The 21,665-nt window shown below is 38.1% G+C and overlaps 1 protein-coding gene across 1 annotated transcript; it reads right to left on the reverse strand.

Moving 5' to 3' along the window:
* Positions 1–13,968: 13,968 nt before the first annotated feature.
* Positions 13,969–21,610, reverse strand: LOC139687235 (proteasome subunit alpha type-6-like). The gene is made up of 7 exons (XM_071584366.1): positions 21,454–21,610; positions 21,267–21,361; positions 21,109–21,190; positions 20,804–20,959; positions 20,532–20,710; positions 18,447–18,541; positions 13,969–14,121 (listed from the first exon to the last, which is right to left on the reverse strand). The coding sequence occupies exons 1-7, from the start codon at positions 21,527–21,529 to the stop codon at positions 14,064–14,066; spliced, it is 741 nt and encodes a 246-aa protein (XP_071440467.1). The 5' UTR covers positions 21,530–21,610; the 3' UTR covers positions 13,969–14,063.
* Between the last annotated feature and the right edge of the window lie 55 nt (positions 21,611–21,665).

Genomic DNA, 21,665 nt, shown 5'->3' on the forward strand with positions numbered 1-21,665 from the left:
ATGGCAGCAATATTCTTGCATCTAACTGTTATGCTGGAAAAGATTGCTGGTGTGTGTCTCTGGAAGGTCTGCATGATCTAAGAAACATTTTTTTGTGAAATTGAAACATGATTGTAGATATTAGATATGTCCGTATAGGTTATCCTAATTTTTACACGTGACAATGGCAAAAAATGTTCATTAACATTTAATTAGATTGCAGACTGAAAATTTTGAATTTTTGAAATTCATTTACAAATTCTACGAATAGCGTTTCCCAAAAACTTTAAATTTTAACCTTTAAATTCTGAAAATATGTATTTGGCTATAACAAGCAACAAAACTGCCCTTAAAATCATTATTATGTCATCCATGAGTGGTGGGAGATTATAGATTTAAATTAGTGATTTACACAAAAAATAACTTCCTTAACCACAGACCTTTTTCAGCATTTGTGAGCAGGCCTGCCAACCCCGTGGGCCAATGCTGTTATTAGATGAAATATTCAGCTGTTTGGCTGCTTCATAATACTCCACCATGTCAAAGATGGCAACAGAAGCCTGTGTGGAATATAGAACACAATGGATGGAATCAGGGACACGCAAGGGGAAGTAAGCAAACACACAAGGAATCTGCAAATGACAGAAATGAATTCTGAAAACCAATTCACAAATTTATAGAGATATATGTCAATATTTAACCAATACAGGTGTTAATTTAAGTAATTTGTCCGCAGCTCCTTTTTTACTGTATGTGATTCCAGATTACAGAGAAAACCATTTTGCTCCCACTAAAAAAATGGATATAACATAATGCTTAGACGTTATCTGACTCAAGGTTACTTCATTAATAGAAATACAAAAATTATTCAACCATTTTCAACCCATTACACAATATTATCAAAAATCTTGAAATTTAATCAGTACCAATATTACCCACAGAGATTACATAATGAATATAACACATAACAAGAAAATAACACATCCATTACTTGCCTCTGAGCAGAGATTCACTGTAAGACAAAAGAATTCCCAACATCCCCGCACCCACCCACATGTCCCAGGGGAATTGAAAGGGGAGGGAGGGGGACGACTTGACACACCTCATCATCCTCGAAGCTGTCTTCAAGGTTGATGGTGTCAAACTGCAGTCTCTTGAGAACCTCCTCGAGTGGCTCGCAGTGGTGATGCATGAGGCGCTCACCCTTGAGGTCCAGCACCTCCGAGCGTCCTCTCCTGGGGCTGCCCAAATCCTTGCCTCTCCCCACCACATCCACCTCCTGCAAGCACACACCCAGCACCCCATATACTGCACATCTAATGTGATCTGCACTCGGAGACCAATTTGAAAGATCAATCATGTCACAACACAATTTCGAGAGGAGTAAATCAAACAGCTTTACTTGCAAAGAAGTCACTGGCTCTAGAGTAAAGCCATGCTCGGCTGGGGCACCATCAAAACAACTCAACCAGAGAATAACTCACTCAAATACAATGCTATTAATATTACATGAATATTGAAGTATAGCATCATTATATGCATTCAGCAGTAAAATTCAGCACATTCCGATACTCTTTCACATTTTGCTATTTAAAGTGGCACAGTTTTCAAAGGGAATAAGTACATGCTGATTAACATACCCTTTCTCTACTCAAACTTCAAAATGTCAATAAGTTTCACTGAGGACTCTTTATAAGTCTTTCAAAGTTCAGTCAAAACCATGCTCTTTGCAGTTATTGGCGCAATATGATGTTCATCTATATCATATAAAGCAGAGAGAGCAGACCGAAGAAAACTTGTTTCATTAGACTCTTCACTGAACTTTTGTTGACCAAGTGAAGGGCCATCTAAAGCTATGACAATCCCCTCATCCAAATTAACTTGTTGGTGTTCCCTGCGTCTTGATTATCTCAATCTCTGCTGAGATCCATTTAAACAAAAATGATACGGAAGCTTACTTCAAAGGACTGGTCTTAAGTTGCCATCTTGAGCACCGGTCATCAAGTGTGCAGTGGGGAAAATAGTGGGCCTGGGCAAAAAATATTAATTACATACAAGGTTTATGCAGAGAAAATTTTATCAGCTGCAGCGCAAAAATCCAGACAAATTAAACAATTTTTCCAAACATTTTTTATTACAAAAATCAAAATGTTTACTAAGTTTTCTAGTCAAAATATTTTTTCTCATGACTGTGCAGAACAAATCAAACAAAGGAGTGAGATGGTGTTGGCCAACAAAAATATACATAGAAACACAGAAAAGGACCCTCAAATTTATTCTGAAATTTTTCGTGGCATAACGAACTTATGCAGCGAGAAGGAATTGAGGAGAAGGATGATAGAGAAAGGGCAGTGAAGGGAAGCAGAGGGGGGGGGAGACTATTTGGGCAGGGATGGTTCGGGAAAGGAAAGGGAATGAAAAATTATGAGGGGTGCGGCATGAATGCCTAATATTAATATAAACCCAGGTAATTTAAAGTCTTTAATTTAACCAATTTTGAGTTCACCCTTACTCCAGACCCCAGTGTCGACAGCATAGTCACTTCAGTAACACACATTTAGCATAAAGCCATAAATACCACATCCATATTAATTTTAATGACAAGGAATGTTCCAGGCAGTGCAACTTATCAATGCAGAAAATTTGAAACCTTGGGGAGGCTCAAATTACCAGAGGAGGAATGAAAACTAATCTTTCCCTTGAAATACATCAAAAGAACGCAAATAAACCAGATGCCTCTTACAGGGATAGAAGGGACAGAAACAAATGAAAGCAAATGCTTGGGCCGAGGCGTGGGAGTGGGTGATCGAGAGATTTACTCAACTTCAAAGAAGGACTGAGGTCACAGAGAAACCTGTGCGCTTGTGTGATATGCCGCATCCTATTTTTCCACAAATGAACGGGAAGTTCTATGCGCTGCACATGAGCTTACACAGTGTATTTAATTGATTGTGATCAAACTTAAAGTATTTCACTGTACACTTGAAACTTTTTCCTAAAAGTTAGTCAAAGGATGAAATCTACTCCAGAAGGTGGAATGAATATGATATGGGTAATGGTTGTATAATGATGATATTTGCAATAAGCATGAAAAATATTAGCAGTAATTACTCACTTTGCAGCATGCTATGGAGGTTTTTACCAATTTCTATTCTCGAGTAGAGTTCAATATTAACACATATCTGAATCAAATTCCTAATGGGATGCAAGTACTCATGCCTAGAAGAGGCAAGAAAAGAGAAACTTCTGAAGCTGTATGGCTCTCATGAAAACTTCACTCCATGCAGACTTACTGGAGTCAAGAGCCCAAAGTATCCTCCAGAAGAAGCATGAAAATTAACAAAAATGTGAAAATGTCAGCCCTTTGGCATTTTTCAAAGAGACATTACTGCACTGGTCACTCGAGGGTTTCACACAAACCAGGCAAGAAAGAAGTCAGCATTGATTGCATACTCCACTCCACTGGACAAATATTAAAATTGCCCAAATAAATTCTGAACACGGAAAATATTGCAACATTTGTGGGGGATAATAACTGAAAATAAAGTTATGCAAATTTTCCACCCATTTGAGCTAACTGGGCATATAGTGTACTCCACTTGGGAGTGTCATTGAATAATTTCAGTCGGAATACTACTTATTGAATGAAGATTTCTGCTCAATTCCGTAATAACTGAAAATAATGTGGAACAATTCCAATTACTAGAAATTTCATACAGAAATAGCATATTTAATAGGTACTGTACCAATTATCATATCAATAAGAAAATTTGGATTGCTCAATATGAAGAGACCTTATGCTTTTGCAAACACCAAACCATTACACCACAACATTAAATGATGAACCTCCGAGAAAAGTGAAAATGAAACCTGGAAGACCCAGCATGAGCCAAAAGGCAAATTTCATCAAGAGCACCAATCAAAAGAAAAAATATTAATCATGGCAAACCTTCAACAGTTCCAACACTCGTGGTAGAGGCTCACTCCCATGGCGCAGGCAGGATGACTTGTATCGGGAGATCAGCTCCTCTTGCGTGACGCACTGAGCTGCAAAGAGGAAGAAGACAGAGGGGAGGGGCGGCGCACACACACACGCACACACATGCACACGCAGACACTCGCGTCCACCCGCAGAAACGAGAGTGGGTCACACCAAAGTGGCGGCAGAGGGAAGCAAACCCGTCTGCCTCCCCTTGCCCCACCCTCCAGTCAGGGTAGCAAGGCAACAAACATCACCACGATGCCAGGCGGCCAAAGAAAGGCCCCGCCACAAGGCACTCCATCGGGAAACTCAACCACCAGAGAAATCCTGGTCGTGACTCTTGGCACAAATGCAAACTTTATATTACTTTTAAAATGTGAAATGAATCTGCTAGCAAAAAGGTAATGCATGCATGGGATTCATAGAAACATAATAAAATGAACTTATATACAAGACATCTTTCCCAGCACACCATGTTCTCGCAAGCCCCATAACTCCAAGTAAAATTATTACATGAAGTTGCCCAAAACAATTTCTTCAAAGGGTATAATGTTCTTGAACCATTTGACTTAAAACAGGCTTGGTGATTTCTTTACTCAATGAGGTAATATTTCTAACAACATCCGATGACACCTCTTAGTGTGAAGCATTACTAAACGCAATATGAAATGATGAACAAGTACACTTAGAAGCATTATTAGATACCAGTTGTTAAACAATGTAATTTGTGGCCTAGTCATCAAATGTTATGGAAGGATATGACTAAAAGGGAATAATGACACTTATTTCACTTAAATTATTAGCATCAGTAGGATTTGTTTTTTAAATTAATGAATGCAGTGGAAAAATTAGTACTTTCACATGGCGTTATTAGACTAAAGCGTTCCTGTAATATAAGAATTGTGTTTCCAACATCTCTAATGAAAACACTGTCCAACTTTAAGCACAAAATGTTCCCAATTCACTCATCAATTCTTGTTATTGTCTCTTGTGACCTTGCTTCAATATTGGAACATACTTCAATGCTGACAATGCCCACAATTGATAATCAGCAAACAAAATAGTGTTATACTTCCACTCTTGGAACAAAGATCTTTCCTACTACGCTTAAAATGAAGCAGGCAAGGAGAAAACGGTCACTCGCTCCCGAGTAGGCCATGCACAGTAATTCATTAAGAGCTCAAGTGGGAGCAGGAAGATGCTACATGAATTTCTCCATACCAACATTTACCTGACTTTCTGGAATGAGCAAAAGCATAACTCCAAACAAAGATTACAGAGTATTCTGTTTGTGAGTAGCATTGATTTTGAGAGCTGTGTACAATCATTCCTTGATGGCCATGGTATGCTTTGTTTGCCTGGAGGAGGATTTCTAGCGACAAAGTGCACCACGTTTGCATGAATAAAAGCACTACCCAATGCCACCAGGGTCTTGATACGTCCTTCAAATATCCCCACAGCATGCACCATTGCCATGGGGAAATTTAGCCTTTGACTACAGCGGTCAAAGCAGCAGCATACACTTTTTAACACATTCAATGCAGATGGCGGCGGAATACAGTATTTCTCTTTGATCCCTAGCATCCAGGGTGCAAGATGGCTGAAGGCACGATTGTACACCAACCAACACAGGAAAAGTAGCTGTTTATCAGCATAAACCCCACAAATGATTGGTACCATAGCATGCCTTTCTTACTGCGATCCATAGCACCCAATGTCGAAGGGTGTTCATCCATTTATCTTTTACACAGATACCATCCACATTCAATGCCTTAAGCATTTTAATCCTCATCAATTAAAAGATAGGTATGCATTAGACTTAATTCTTTAAACTTTGACCAGACACACAATCAAAGGGAAACATATACATTCAAAAACTTGAGCAGGGTTTAATGTAGACGAGCACATGGCCAAAGACCACATCTCACCGCCAAGGTCAAGCCAGGCAAAAGTGTCCGACCCCACCGACCCCTTGGGACCCCGTGGTGAGGGAAGCCATCACTCAATTCTGGTTAGCAGCAGTGGTGCACTTTGAGGAAGGTACAGTTTACACACGCACACAAACACAAGAGCTGGTTTGGAAACATGGAACTGGTCATGCATACACAGCTACTGCAAAAACTAACACTGCTCAATAGCAGAACTCATGGACATGAAAGGATAATAGAAAAAAGAGCCATGGAACCTAAAATATTTTCTTTATTTACAAAAACAACAATCAGTGAGAATGCTATTTAGCTTAAATAATTTCCATTTCAAATCGACCAATAATTGGACAACGTTCACAAAATTTGATGGAACAACAACAAAATTTGGCTAAGTATTGATAATACGAACAGCACACACTATGTAAACATTGTCTGCCTTCAACAAGACTTCACAGTCAACACGCTTCTATGTACAGTCATTAATATTACTGACTTATTTTTTATTATTGCACTAATTCAAAAGTCCCACATTAATCATCACAAGTCTTCCTGAAAATCTGAACACAATTTTATTTAATATGTAATTACTGCATTTGTTTAAATTTACACTGAAAAACGGCTTTGGGATACTTGGGTTACAATGATATTACATTAAGAACTGCCGTAAGACTAAATAACAATCTAACGCGATACTAAAATCCTGAGCCAAACATTACAAGATCACAAAACTGGCAAAAACAGAAGCCACATAAAGAGCAGTCAGTAATATATTACTATGCTACACACTATGCACTAGCACTTCTTATTTATTTTTTCGATTGTGCATTATTCCCTCTTGTAATGAAAAAGTGTACCAAACGGCAGAAGAACAGCAGGTGACTTTACATGACACTGATAAAAAAAGCCCAAGTCCTTATCCAAGCAGTTACAAGCACTTAAAAGATGGACTTAAGGAAAAACAGTTTACATCATCACACCCCTGTATTCAATTAGTTTCAAAAAGTTTTAATACTAAAAGAACCCTTATTCCAACAAATAATTATTACTTAAGGCGTTTCACATATATATTATGGGAAATTACTACGTCACATTCATGTTTTACATGCAACTTTTGGTAGGTCTTCGCCTTATTTCAATAATAAGTCATAGTGAGAATATCGTGGTAAAAACATACACGGAAGCAATAACAGGACCTGAAAAATCTTCAAGGATAACAAAGCATTGATAACTAACTAATTAAAATCAAATGATTCTCAGGTATCTTAGTAATTTGAAGCTATGGTATAAAATATCAATGATTATCTCTTTCAGCCTCGTATATTAACCGGTCTTCTCATGCATCTATCATAATTTCCAGTGCGAATTTCTTTTGATAGGAATATTATTAAAATCATATTAACTCCTTCAATAATACAATAAAACTAAGACGGCAGCTGAGCTATCTCGATTGAGGGAACACTTAAGGAAATATTCAAAGAATGAGAACTTTAAGTAGACAAATTTATTAGCATAAGAGTTCATGTCATGCATATTACAGAACATGTTTCTCTCACAGGTAGAAAACAGTTTTGGTCCTTTGAATTAATTACTTTACAGATAGAAACAAGACATATCACTGAGTGAGTATTTTAACTTAAGTATTGGATACAATCAGGTTACCTAAATGAAAGGTACACATTTTCTCACAGTTCTACTAAAATATTTTCTCGGTTTACTGAATCATGACCCTCACAAATCAATTGTTTCACTGAAAGAGAAGCCATTCAAGTAACACAACTGACATGGTTTCATTTGGCATGGCTATCAGTTGCCAATCTTTCAGACTCACAAGACAACAAAATATTATACAAATATTTTACCTATAAAATGTAGACCTGGAATGTCCCGAAAAATGAAAACCACACTAAACGTTAGTACAACAAATAAGAGGTACACAGCAATGGTTCAACAGTAAACTAGAAAACTCTCAGCCAAAGTGAACTCAAGGTGGTCGTTGATAATTTTTCAACTCACCATATTGCCAAGGATCGGGAGGTTCAAGATATCCGGTAACTAAATCTGTTTCTTCTTCAGGGAAATAAACTTTTCTAATACTGTTCTGTTCATTAGTGGACTGACGGGATGAATCCTGGGACACATCGTCCAAGGTCGGAGATGTAGAATCAGACGGGGAGCCTGAATGTGTGCTAGAGTCTTCACTCATATTTAACCACTTCCTAACATTTATGCCAACACCCTAAGCTCTCCTAACAGACGATGGCAGAAAAGTAAATTTGGCCTACATTGCTATTACTCCACTTACTTCGACACACTAAGGGCAGCCATATTGATCGGAACATCTGTTTGCTAGCGAGCACAGCGAGTTAGGTGAATGCATACTTGGAGTAATAGAGATGGTAGAGTCCTCTTCTGGTGTTTAAGCCGACTAAAGAATATACGCCTGTACCCGCTCCAGGTGAAACAGATATAATGAGGACGATATCTAATTATTAAAATCCACCCAAAGTTCGCTTCGTACGTAGCTGATCGTAAGATAGGAAATGCATCTACTTCTTCCCGTTACGTTACACACAGTATTTTTTTTTAAATCCTACAATTTTTCCGCACTAACTTAGCAATTTCACGCGAATGTTTCATACGAAAGAGGCTTTGATTTCTTTAATTGCCCAAATCATACATAGTAACGAAAGAAAGTGCTTAGGTCCCTAGGTGTAATCTTGAACAGGTGATGGTGCTGGCGGCGGTCATAAAGTAGCAATTGTTCTGTCGGGTTCGAAAATATACGGCTCGTGTTCACAGTGGATAGCAGGCCATAAAGTTGCGAAAGGAAAATGAGTGGTATGGTAACGTTACATATAAGTGAAACTGATATAACCAGGGAATTACTTTTTAGAAAAGCCACTGCCTAATAATCGTACCTCACAAGATTATCTCTACCATAAATAAATACGTATCTCATGTTAAGAAGCCGTATGACGTACAAATTCAGCTTTTAACGTCCAAAATCATTACTGATGTCAGGGCTGAGTTCAACATTTATGCTCGTCAGAATACGAGTAACCGTGGCATGAGGCCCTCGGCTTTTCAGTTCAAATTATGTTTAACAAGTCTAGAATAAGTTTACTATGCTTTCAAGCATACCAACTTTATGTGGTATTAAATCTAGACATTTAAGAATATATATTTGCTAAATGCCTTTTATTTTATATGTTAAATGCTTATCTGGTTTATAGGGGAAGTACTCTTATTCCATGCCTATATAAGCTCAAGGTAGTCTCAAGCCAACCCTTTCTCAATGTTTTTTCTCTCAAATGGTTTCAACCTTGGCACACATTCAAAACATTTAAGTGTCAGGGCGAATATTTTTTGTCAAAGGGATTTAATCCACCAAGAGACACTGCAAATGTATCCTTACCAAATGAGCTCAATCGGTGAACGTTATTTTTTTTAGAAAAAATTATCCTACAGTTGAAAGTTGTTTCAAAATTAGTCACGTGTCAATTGGCACGAAAAAGCGCATGTTAAGACTCCTATTGTGCAGAATTTATGTATTTTGAAGATGGATTAATATTTATGATTGGACTTGTATAGACACGTTAATTATTGCTACGTTTCTAAGCCACACCTAGCAATACACAACCAAACACCTGAGTACTACAATAAATCCTTCTTCAATTCTGCATTCATTTTTGTAGCCTTTATTCTTATGCCTCATCTATTCACCAATCTATTCCTTTCTTCCCCCATCCTCTCCTTTGCAATGTTCTCCCCTATATCTGTCTTCATCATCCCATTCCCAATCAATATGCTCTGCATTCATTTTTCCTGCTGCCTTATGATTTCTCACAGCAATCCCCTCTCCCACCCCACATTACCTAGCACTTCCTCATACGTTTTCATTTTTGTCCACTTAACCTTCTCCCTCATTTCAAAAGCCTCCCATCTACACCTTCCAAACCTTAAAAAGATGCTCCCTACCAAATTTTTCTCTAGTCTTTCCATAGACATTATTACTCTTTAAGTCCCCAACATCAATTCCCTCCTCCTTGTGGATGCTTCTTTACGTAGTGAAAATCTTCTTCCCATGTCCTTACACTGTTGATATCAGTCAAGAATACTTCTTAGATAGGTAACCTGTTCCACCTGCTCAAGTTTATGGATTCATATTTTGATATTTAACTGAGACTTCCTCTTTCTCAAAAACCAGACAATGTTTGTTTAGTTAACATTTACTTTCATCCAATGCCTAACACACTGACTTTCCCATGTGCTCAGCATTGCTCGTAACTCCTTGGCTGGCTGGCAAACTAAAACTTAATCATCAATAAATTTGACTGATTTTATGAATTCACCACCGACAAGTTTCTTGTTTCACCCCTGGATGTCAATGGTAGAAATATAAAATGATTTTATGACCTCAGTCAAACCAGCCTCATCAAGCACCTCCACTCAGCAGCCACTTTACTCTGGAACTGAATATATTTCATATATGCAACTTCACCCTTGCTGTTGACAACCTTGATGAGGTGGAAGGGCTCTTGTGCCCTTACTAGAGCTATGCTGGCAAAAGCAATCCAATATTCTCCTGGAAAGACTACCCTCACCAGGTTAGGTCCAAGATGAGGAGCCAGACAAAAAATAACATACACAGTCTGTTCCTAAGTGAGTGGACTGACAAAGGCATCTCATGGAAATGAGATGGCCTTTTCACTGATGGTGTTGCTAAAAAACACTATTGAGGAAGGCAGTAAGAAACCACCTGAAGACATTCAGGAGGATGCTTTAATGAAAATGAGTCCTGGTAACTGCAGGAATTGTCCATGACAGTGGGAAAGGCAAGGCTTCTGCAGTGTTCATCTCACAAAATCTTAGCGAAGCAAAATTTGACGGCAGCAGCACAGTAGACACAGATGAAGAAGACCGACTTAGTTAGAATAGGAATTTGGAATTTTTGGGCAATGTTGATGACAAAAATAGAGAATATAAAGTGAGAGGTGGAAAGAGGAAATAAAGATATTTTAGGTCTAAGCGAGGTTAGATTGAAGGATTATGGGGATTACAGGAGTGATAGTTACAGAGTAACATACAGCGGAGGGGGCGAGAGCCAGCAAGGAGTTGCAATGATATTGAATAAAAAGGTAGAAAGAAAGGTAGTCAACATAAGAGCAAGCAACGGATAGAATATTACTAGAAGAGATAAAAGCAGAACCTAATAAGTTGGACAATGTTCAGGTATTCATGCCACCAGGCAATCATACCAGGAAGTTGATAGGTTATACAATCAATTAGAAGACATAATTGTGTGTTCCAGCAGGGCAACATTTGATAGTGATGGGGTATTGGAATGCGATGGTAGGTGAAGGAAGAGTTGGTGATGAGGTGGGGGGCAAGGTTTCGGTGCGAGGAATGACCGCAGAGAGAAAGCAATTGAGTTCTGCAGGAGACAAGGGGTTAGTCATCACCAATGCTTAGGTTAGACACTACAAAAGGCATTGGTATACAATTAATTTTAAAAGATTTAGGAAATGCATGATCAATTTGCACCGTTTCCCCGGGAGTGAATTCAGACTTGGACCATAATTTAATTAATGAAATATAGCGTCTGATTCAAAAAGATGACAGGGTAGATGGTTTTGAATGCATCAGCATTACCCAGATCAACAAGGAAGGAGTATCAGCTGGCTGTGGAGAAAATCACGAGTGAGCAAAGGGAGATGGGCCCGATAGAAGGAAAATGGGAACATATCAAAAAAGGGATATCGAAAGCTGCAAAAGAAACTATAGGAACTGTTAATAGAAAAAGGACAATGAAACCATAGAACATGAATGAGATGATTAGGAAGATAAATGAGAGAAGGCAATGGAAGAATGTAAATACAGAGTTAGGTAGAAGGAAGTATAAAGAGTTAAGTAATAAATTGAGATGGGCAACAAATAAAACAAAAGAATCATGGTGGAAGATGCAGTGTGAGGACATGGAAAGTTCACAAAGGAAAGGTGAAATTGGTGCCCTATACAAGAAGGTTAAAATCCTGTTGGGAAGTAAAAAGATGGTTGCAAACAATCTAAGGTAAGTCAGTAAAAACACTACTTGAATCAGAAAAGATGGAAGGAATATATGTACAGAAGAACTGTAAAGGAAAGGCATTACATTGGAGGTTTTGAAATGTGGGTGTAAAGAGGGCTGGAGAATGGATATAAAGAAGGATAAACAAGGGAGCAGTGGGCATGGTGAGGGGATTTAGGGGAGAAGTCAAAAATGAGGCAAGAGAATATAGATAGATGCAGAAAAAACTTTTTGGCAATGGGATGATGAAGACTGTGATTGAGGGAATGTTAGGCAAACAAGGAAGGAATACAATAGGGATGTTTGACAGAATGAAAAGAGGAAGGAAGTATACCGAGATGAAAATAAGTTTGTTCCAATGTTGAATGTAAGGTTATGTTTGGTTAAGAGTGGGGAAATGTCGCCGTACTGTTTGGCAGCTCGTGACCTTGCAAAAACCCACCTTAACCCGCATAATAACAATAAAAATCTAACCATAGAGAACACCCCTAATTTACGTTTGATAGGTGATGGTAGAGTTCACCCAGTACTAATCCCAACAGCATCTGAAATTCACACATCAGCAGGGTAGGTAGGCCATTTCCTTTCCCATTATGATCCTGGCACCCATAAAATCACACAGCTCAGTTTAGGCTGGGGGTGCCCAGAGAGGCATGTCCAGGAATTGAACCCTGGCCCTTCAGGTCAGCAGTCAAATGCTCTACCCACAGAAATATTTTGCCCAATTCCCATCAAAACAACGTAAATTTCTCCTCTATCAGTGGACAATTCTTATAATGCAAGCAGCTGACATCAGTTTCAAAAGCATTTTTTTGGAATTTGTTTGAGGAAACCCCTTCTGAGAAAAACAAAATTTGCACTTTTCCACAATGATGAACTTCCAATACATCTCTGTATCCTCCTACTTTAGAAGTAAATGACCACTCAATGTTTATATTTGGTAGAATGCTATTCAAAACCCTTCAAAATAGGATAAATCAGATTCTTAATAGATTAGGAAGAGAATAAGAGGTGTAGAATCAAAAGCTAGGAGGATTCCAAGGCTTGAGAATTTAATGATGCTGCTTTTGAGTGGTTTAAAGAGTCCTCATGCCAATACCAAGGCCTATTGCCAATGAGTAGACCAGTGTTGCAAGTGAAAGCCCGGCAGACGGTGGAAGACTAGAAAACCGTGGTGGGCAATGGTATATAGGAGTGTTTCAGGAAATACCCCTAATTTATGCATCTTTCTGAACACTTTGTGTGGCACAAGGTGACATTTATGTGAAGGATGCAATTAGGTAGAGTTTGTGTTCAATTCTGAAAATTAACCCTCACAATATTTTGAATGCTGACAGGAGTGAACTATTTTGAACCCCTCTTTTTCGCCAAAATATGTGTACCTGGGTAATTACTCTTATTTGAAGCTGTGCCCGCTACAAACACTGGAAGGATGACCTATCATTTCAAGGTCTTTTACATAAGCATTCAGGGCATATGCAATAAATTATTGGACCTTGAGTTTCAGGTAAATGAGTACAAATCCCATGGACATTGGTTAAATTCAAGCGAACTTGCTACGCTTTGTGCCTGGTATCTTATCACTAGTGCTTTTTGCTGATCAGTGAAGTGTAAATAAATTTTAATAAAACAAAGATTCTGTGGTTTTCAAGAAAGAAGGCTCAGTTAAATGTTGAACGACAAGTTCAGAAAGTCGGACAGGTGGATGGGTTCATGAAAACAGTTCACTTATCTTGGAAGTGTTTTGGACCAAAATAGTAGGCAGAAGGGACATAAGGAGAAGAATTTCATTGGCCAATGGAGATTTCAAAAGAAGGGGATTCATCCATTGAGTTCGGATGTTATGAAAAGTTGGATTAGGTGTATATAGTACTATAAAGCAGTAATTACCATTTCAGGTTATCATAGAAATTCAAATCTTTGTGGGGAGAAAATAAGTCCTATTCCAACTCTTCACAAACAAAATGATGGACAAGTAAGACAGAGTAAATATTGAGCAATAAATGATAAAATATAATTAATTTGCAAGTTTATTGTTTGAGAATCTTAGGATGCACTAAGACAAAATGCATAAAAATGAGAGATTGCCATTTAGGCATCATTTGAATCAGTCCTTCTCTGCAATCGCTGTCAAATGTTTGTCCACTTCAGCTTCACTCAGTATCCTGTAACCAAGAGAGAACACAAATTTAAAAAAATTGAGCCACGTACCGACTGAGGGCCAAAATTAGTTGATTCATAGGTATCCATTGATTAAATACTAAGATATATGAATCACAAAACCTGCAACCAAATATTTTCATCACTTAATCAGCTTCAAAGATTCCAGTCATATCTCTTTGTGGTATCGTGGAATAACCAGCCATACAATGCTCACAGTACAGCCCTAGAGGGAAATGGACGAGTGGTGAAATTTCTCTGACCAGAGATGGTGCCACGTTTGAGAACACCCATTTATGGACTTACCATCTGCTTAATTAAAAATTGGCAATTTTCCACAAAATAAAATGTATTCATATATATAATGCGACCGGTTTCAATGTAACTACATCATCGTCAGGTAACAGTCATCACTCTGAGTACAGCATACATGCTGAAAATTGCCAATTTTTAATTAATTATGATATTCAACCATATCATGCCTGAAAAGTCTCTTTTTATTGCCATCTTTTGATCTCTTCAACCAAATGTTTCCAATCAAATTTCTAGGCTTCGATCTGCCAGCACAGCACCTCTTTCTTTTCTCCCTCGCCTTCCATTCCCCACCCGTGCCACTCCCCTAGACAAGTCTCTCTCAAAGGCAGCTGACCTACCCAAATTACAACGGCAGACTCCATGACTACAGCAGAGAATTTACACCTGCCATCCTTTCCTTTGGGACTGGTGACTGAATAAATTATCCTGCCTTTCATATCATCTTCACAGTGCCCCATAACATCAGCACTAGTATTTTTTGAGATGAGGCCATTTGTGCATTATTGCAATGATACATATATTTATGGAAATTAGAGTTTGTAGATTAACCATAGGTAACACATACAGCAGCCAATATAATACATAAGCAACTGATTACTGTAAGGATAGAGCTACTAATTTTTGTAAAAAAGAACATGCATCTATTCCCATCAAATAATGGCACACACGCCTATGGGACTAGGACAAGAAATCATCTGTGTGTAGTGACTGCTAGCATGACAATGATGTCCAAGGGACCTCGTTCTCTGTGCATCCAAATATTCAACAGGCTTTCCATTAGTTTAAAAAATGAGAAATCACTCTCTATTTTTAAAAATAAGTTATTTATGTACTTAAATGAAAAATGTTTTTACAGTGTGAACGACTACTTCAGTTCTGGGTAATTCTGAATTTTACATTGTGGAAATTCTTAATTATGTGTGTAGGTGTAATTTTATTTTATTTTTCTTTTCTCTGGCTAGTAATCCAGTTACTGTACTTCTTGATGTACCCTATACGATTACATAATTGTATGATATTCTGTACCATACTATGTGCTTGTCAATTGGGGAAATAAAATTATTATTATAATAGGGACCACAGCCCCCAGGTCACATAAAATTTCAAATTCGAACAGACATGTAGAACTTTCAAACTTTAATTTTGCAGACATTAAAACACTTCTTCAGTTTTATTCCATTCTCAGCCAGAGTGGTTCTCAGGATCATCAACATAAGGATGGAGAGCGGGGATAATGATTACTTAGGGAATGATCAGTTTGGGTTCAGGACGGGATGAGGCATGCAAGATGCTGGAAAATGTACTAGACTTTTCAGACTCATTACACTTCACGACACCATCATATACCATCAATCTTGGGTACCAAACCAAATAATTTCTGAAAATGTACGAGCCGAATTATTTCTGTCGCCGAGCAACCAGCGTGTACACTTTCAACAATCGTGGCTCTCCAGTTGACAAAATTTGCACTTCTTCTCAGCATTGCAACCATTTTGAGGTTAAGACTGCTCAGGGCATACGTCAACCTTATTTGGGTGCCAATAACAGCCTCTAAACATGGGAAGAATCAAACCCAGCCAAGTAATAATTTTCCCATAATATTCATACGGCCATAGTTACCATTTGTTCCATTCATTCTCCACACATGGTATAAAAAAGCCATAACTTCAAATTGAATTTTGTCTGCCCCTTTTCTAGTTAAGGGGACCATTTATCTTTCTGAATGTCAGTGATGCTGCCGATTTGGTATCCCAGTTAATTTTCCTACCTTACTTCTAACTTCAAATAATTGCCAGACCTCCGCTAAGATGCCACATTCGAATATGGTCACTCTCCCCCTGGCAGATTTAGTTCACACTCTATTTACTCCTTGTCACCTTATGACGACCTCTTAAGGCTACTCTATCTTCTCTGTTGTACTACCGTGGTGTTTCTTATTATTGAGGAGTATGTCCAAGTTTGAGAATTGAAAGGTCATGTCACTCAACAAGACACGAATAGGTTTTCTCCATCTGCAGCGGTGGGCCCGGTGGCACTGACCCCCGACCAACCACCCTCCAAATGAGGACCAAGCCCCACCTCCTCGCACCACAAACTCTGAATTAGTACATCATGGCTACACAGAGGGTGTGAAACTAATTATTAAAGCCGAAGCAGAAGTTTTATGCTGCATCACTAGTACTGTGCCCCTAATGTAAATATTAAGTAACTGGCCAAGACATCAATCATTACCCACATCAGACATGCAAAGTAAGTGAAATTACCAAAGCTGCATCATAACTGGTCAGGCATTAGGGAGCATGATTTTAAGAGGGTACCCCAAAGTAAGGTACCTAATGAAAAGGCAGCTTGAGTTTGGACACCATATGCTGTAGTACTGCCACCCATATGTAGCTAAGAATAAGGAATAAACACAGATGATGTCCAAATGTAAATATTTTGACAATTGAAATTAGGCAAACACACGAGTGTTAATGCAATACCAAATGATGGTTTTTGCATTATTCTGACTTCACTTTACAATTCATTCAGCAGTCTCTTATTTAAGTTTTACATTTATTTTTTTCAAATTAGTAACGTAGGCAATTTGTGGCACAAGTTTGGTAATAAGTTTTTCTTATCGGACTATATTTACTCTTTTGAGATTGTTTTTTATTCCGTTTCAATTATTATTTGGTCAAATAGTATTACATTTCAATAATTTTAAACTTTTTATCTTATTGTGTGGTATTTTACTCCAGGGTAAATTTCAGTAATTAATCCTGGTCAGTGATTGTCATAAGATATGCTTTGTGTCGTGTGTAGTTGATTCATATTTACACATACATTACTGGCTCAATGTTTCATTTTTTTAAGTTAATCTTGGTATCAATTAAATATTTATCCCACAATTGGTCTTTGTCGGCACTTGCTCATTTTTCTTGGTTTTATTACTTTGTGGGCTTGCATGGTGAAACTGACTCCCTTTGCCAAGATGTGGTTAACTAACTATGATTACCCAGTTGGATTCATGAAGACAGCTGTTTTTTTTACTAAGGGCATTACTAAATGCTTACACTCTCAAAACACAATATTACACTTTAGAATTATTTTCCATAATGCTAACATACCAAAGTAAGATTTAACAAGCTCGCAAACGCAGCTTGGATACAACCACTGCGGTGTCCCCGAAAAATATGTGTGAACAGGAGTAAACAAAAAAAACTTCAAAAGACTATGATCTTAGTCATGAAATGAAGCTCCAAAAGAAGAAATGTATACTTACCTCTATATTTCAAATATCTGTATCCCATAATTTGATAAAATTACTGGATACAGATATTTGGAAGACTCATAGTCCATTCATGCGGAAGACACACAAATTATCTTGCCTGAGGAAACACCTTGCGCTTTTTACACCTTGTAAAGCCCTTCATTTGTGGTTTAATTGTACTCTCTCAAAGAAATAACCTATTTTATGGCGACCAACATATATAATACACTCCTGCCATGGCAATTATTCTTCTACTAGTTGTCTCACTTCTAGCACTTTGAGTTATAAGGTAGCAATGGCATATTTATGATACACTTCTTGTATCCTAAAGCCAGGGGCCAAAATAGGTGCTTGAATATTGCCCTCTTGCTGCCCAACGAATTTGGACGCCATTCAAGATGGTGCCATCCCTAAATCTGAATAATTTAGGAGCCTAACTGACGAGTCTGGACAGAGCTCAAATGACACCATAATGATCATCAAGGCCATTTGATTTTCAATATGTCAACGAGAATATTATTTGAATTAACATAACAAGACAAGAAATTTATGTACTCTCAACTTCTTTTTCCAAAATAAAAATGAATGCATTAATGAAGTAAATATGTTCTCGCTGGGGATTTTTGTCGGAGAAACATTAACTTGCATGAAAATTCCAGCTGGGCGAATGTTTACATTCCCAACTTTTTTCTCTGAACTATAATTTTCATCTTACATGCTTGAAGGAGAGACAAATAAAAAAAACTAATTACAAATTATTACCTGAATTTTGGATTATCCTTGGAGACAACTCCAACCTCAATCTCTGTTGGTTTGAAGTCCACAGACAGAACAGTTGACAAACAAGTGATGGCCAGCTAAAAGATAAAAGCAGAGATTTTTGGACATTACTTTTCACTTAGTTCAATAGTTCCAGCCTCAACTTTGTGGAAGTTCATTTTAATAAATGAAAAAGAAACACTTCGTTCCAATCCACCACTTTATTACAGGTACAACTAGTTTCGACGCTACGGCGTCATCCTCAGGTACGAGGATGACGCTGTAGCGTCGAATCTAGTCGTACCTGTAATAAAGTGGTGGATTGGAACAAAGTGTTTCTTTTTCATTTATTACTTTTCACTTTCAGAAACTTATTTAACTCGATAAAAGTTCATGATGAAACACCATACATACAATGTCACAGGCTGGAATTCGTCAAAGGTAAAATGCCATAATACTGGCTTTAACTTTGTGGACTGTGGCACAACATGCACGACAACGAATGCCTGTGACATAGTATATGCGGTATTTTGTTACAACATCTTGTTCCTATAAAGCCCCCAAAATCTCGGAGTGTAAGAGGTCGCCTCGGTAGCTTAACTGGCTAAAGCACTCGGCCAGGGATCTGGGTTTGATTCCCGGTCAAGGAAAGTGATCTTTACACAATGAAATTGTGCATTGCAATGCACATTTGGCATATGACTCCGTTAAAAGTGACTCTAGTGGCATCTCCAGCAATTTATCTTGAAACTTAATAATAATAAGAGTCCACAATAATATCATTTTAGAGCCAGCAATCTCATTCCTCATAATTCCACTTAGCCTTTCACAATCCTTTGGTTAGCATGACACCTCTGTACACAATACATGTCCATACTTGATCATTTTTAGCAGTAGAACAGGTACATTAAACCTAGTACCTGCTTTTCAAAACTTAAGTAATGCTTTTTACCCAGGAAAATACAGTAGATAAAAGAAGTAGATGATAGTACCAGGTAAAAAATGTTCACTTGGTGAAACTTGATACCAAGGTAAACCCAGAGAAGGGGACTTGACAATTATTGCCCAGTAGGCTTACAATATGTCATAATATTCTTTCACTATGAATTTTACAGGTGTTAGTCTTCTACATCAGAAAAAATTATTTAATTTAGACAATATTACTTCAATGAAAAAATCACAGGTCAAACTAGCACGATGAAGATTATAAAAACACTCGGGGAAGAGATTTTTATTCACCTTGAAGTGCACCTGTGAATCACTTACTTCAGGTTATGTCACCCATGCTTGATGAGTGAACATGTGGAGGGCAAAACACAAAAGGTAGTTCACTAAGAGCTCGTTCCCCTGTGAGGTGGTTGTCAAGGCATCGGACCCCAGTGGGGTGGCCATTTCATTTACATAGTCAAGTTAAAAATACTATTCTGAAATAGAATGGTTGGAGGCATCACTTTGTGGATGCAATTCATGCAGGAAAAGAAAATACTTCGTTCTTTCATGTATGTTTTTTTTATTCACGATCAAGGTTCCCACCCCCCCCCCTCCTCTTCTCTATCTACTTGATAAAGCTGTGTGTCCTCTGCACTTTACCTGATGATGACTTTGTGAGTCGAAACCTAGGTCGTGAATAATAAAGTATACGTGGAAGAACTAAGTATTTTCTTCTAGAAGTCAATGAGAAACCTCCTAAAAGATGTATACAGTACTCAATCCTAAAGTCGGTTTCTTAAGCGATGGTAAGTCTCACCCAGTACTAAACCCAACAGAAAGTGAAATTCACACTTTAGTAGGTAAGGAGGGGAAGTTGGGGGGTGGCATCTGAAACTTTCCTTTAGCGTAGTCAGTTCAGTTGGATGTAGATGATACCGGATTATTTTTATTTTAATTCCCAAACTTCCTCGGTGAAATATTTTGGGCATCACCACGATTCCAACGGCATGGCAGTAGCACTTGCCACCTCAGGGGTACCTCTTAACCCCAATAATGTTCTCAATACATCTTATTTACAAATTGCTTCTTTCTCATGTGATATAAATAGAAAAACTGAATATCCCGCAGAGGTAAATAAAATAATACTAATGCTATTACCTGAATAGCCTCATCGCCAGTGAATTCTTGCTTTTTCTTTAACTTTTTCTCAAGATAGCTATTGGCCTCGGTTTGTTTCGCTCCAACGGCAACGGCGCGATAACCGCAGTAATATCCCGCGGGGTCAGCCTTTAGAACACAAGGTCCTAGTTCCTCATCATAAGCTATTAAAACCATGCCTGTAAAAGCAACACGCATGACAACAAATGACCAAGAGGAGCTCAATAAGCTAAAGAAATACTTTCTCAACAGACAAGTTTTAAAACACCTACTGCAGCCAAGAGGTCTCATTTCAGCATTTTGAGTATAAACCTGGGATATTTCAGCTACCCTTCTACATAGAGCATCCACAGGTATTTCATAGCCACGCTTGTATTTCCAGTTGGCTGCTTCATATCTTGCACGCTGCACCTGTGATTTGCTATCGGCTGCAACGAAACATTATGGAGCATAATTACAGGCAAACGAAATGACAAATTTGACAAAAAATTTAATACGCCGGATTCTATGTAAGTTGTACATGAATAAATGAATACGCTCAAGTTAATGCTACACCAAATACAACTGAACTGCATACCTATCATGCCCGTCATTACACAGCCGATCCTTTCTGTAAGTTTGAACAGGTGGGTAACAGTTTTAGCATCAAGAAGCTTGTCCTGCAATACATAAAGAAAATGTGTTACTTCACTGAAATAACGTTATTTCAAAGACCAGCCGTACAATTTCACTTACAGGAACTTTCTTCTGAGTGGCAAACACAGCGGTATCTAGTCCTTTCAAGGCAACAGACGTTAGCCCACCTTGATTAATAGCCTTAAAAGCATATTCTGAAATACACAAAGGAAGGATCTTAGTATTAACTTCAAAAGTTTCAAATTCGTGCAAATAAATATACACAAAGAGTTTTTAAAGACCTTACCAACTTGATAAAGTCTGCCTTCTGGCGAAAATATCGTAATATGCCTATCAAACCCAGCACTGCTTCCTCGAGCCATGTTTCCAAATTACTTCTGACTTCCCGTCAATGATAATCAACTTTTAAACGCGCTAGGTGACTTTCATTTGTTATCAGCCACCAACAGCAACGGAAAATGGCCCACTTTCAAGTATTTTCAGAAAGCTATAGGTGGC

Source organism: Hetaerina americana, unplaced genomic scaffold, assembly GCF_022747635.1.
Source record: "Hetaerina americana unplaced genomic scaffold, ioHetAmer1.1.p SCAF_18, whole genome shotgun sequence".
Classification (NCBI taxonomy): Eukaryota; Metazoa; Arthropoda; class Insecta; order Odonata; family Calopterygidae; genus Hetaerina; species Hetaerina americana.

Coding starts and splice junctions, on each gene's coding strand:
- LOC139687235 (XM_071584366.1), bottom strand. CDS start 21,529: ATGGCTCGAGGAAGCAGTGCTGGGTTTGATAGGCATATTACGATATTT. Junction 20,960..21,108: donor TGTAATGACGGGCATGATAG/GTATGCAGTTCA, acceptor GTTTCGTTGCAG/CCGATAGCAAATCACAGGTG. Junction 20,711..20,803: donor AATGAGACCTCTTGGCTGCA/GTAGGTGTTTTA, acceptor TTGCTTTTACAG/GCATGGTTTTAATAGCTTAT.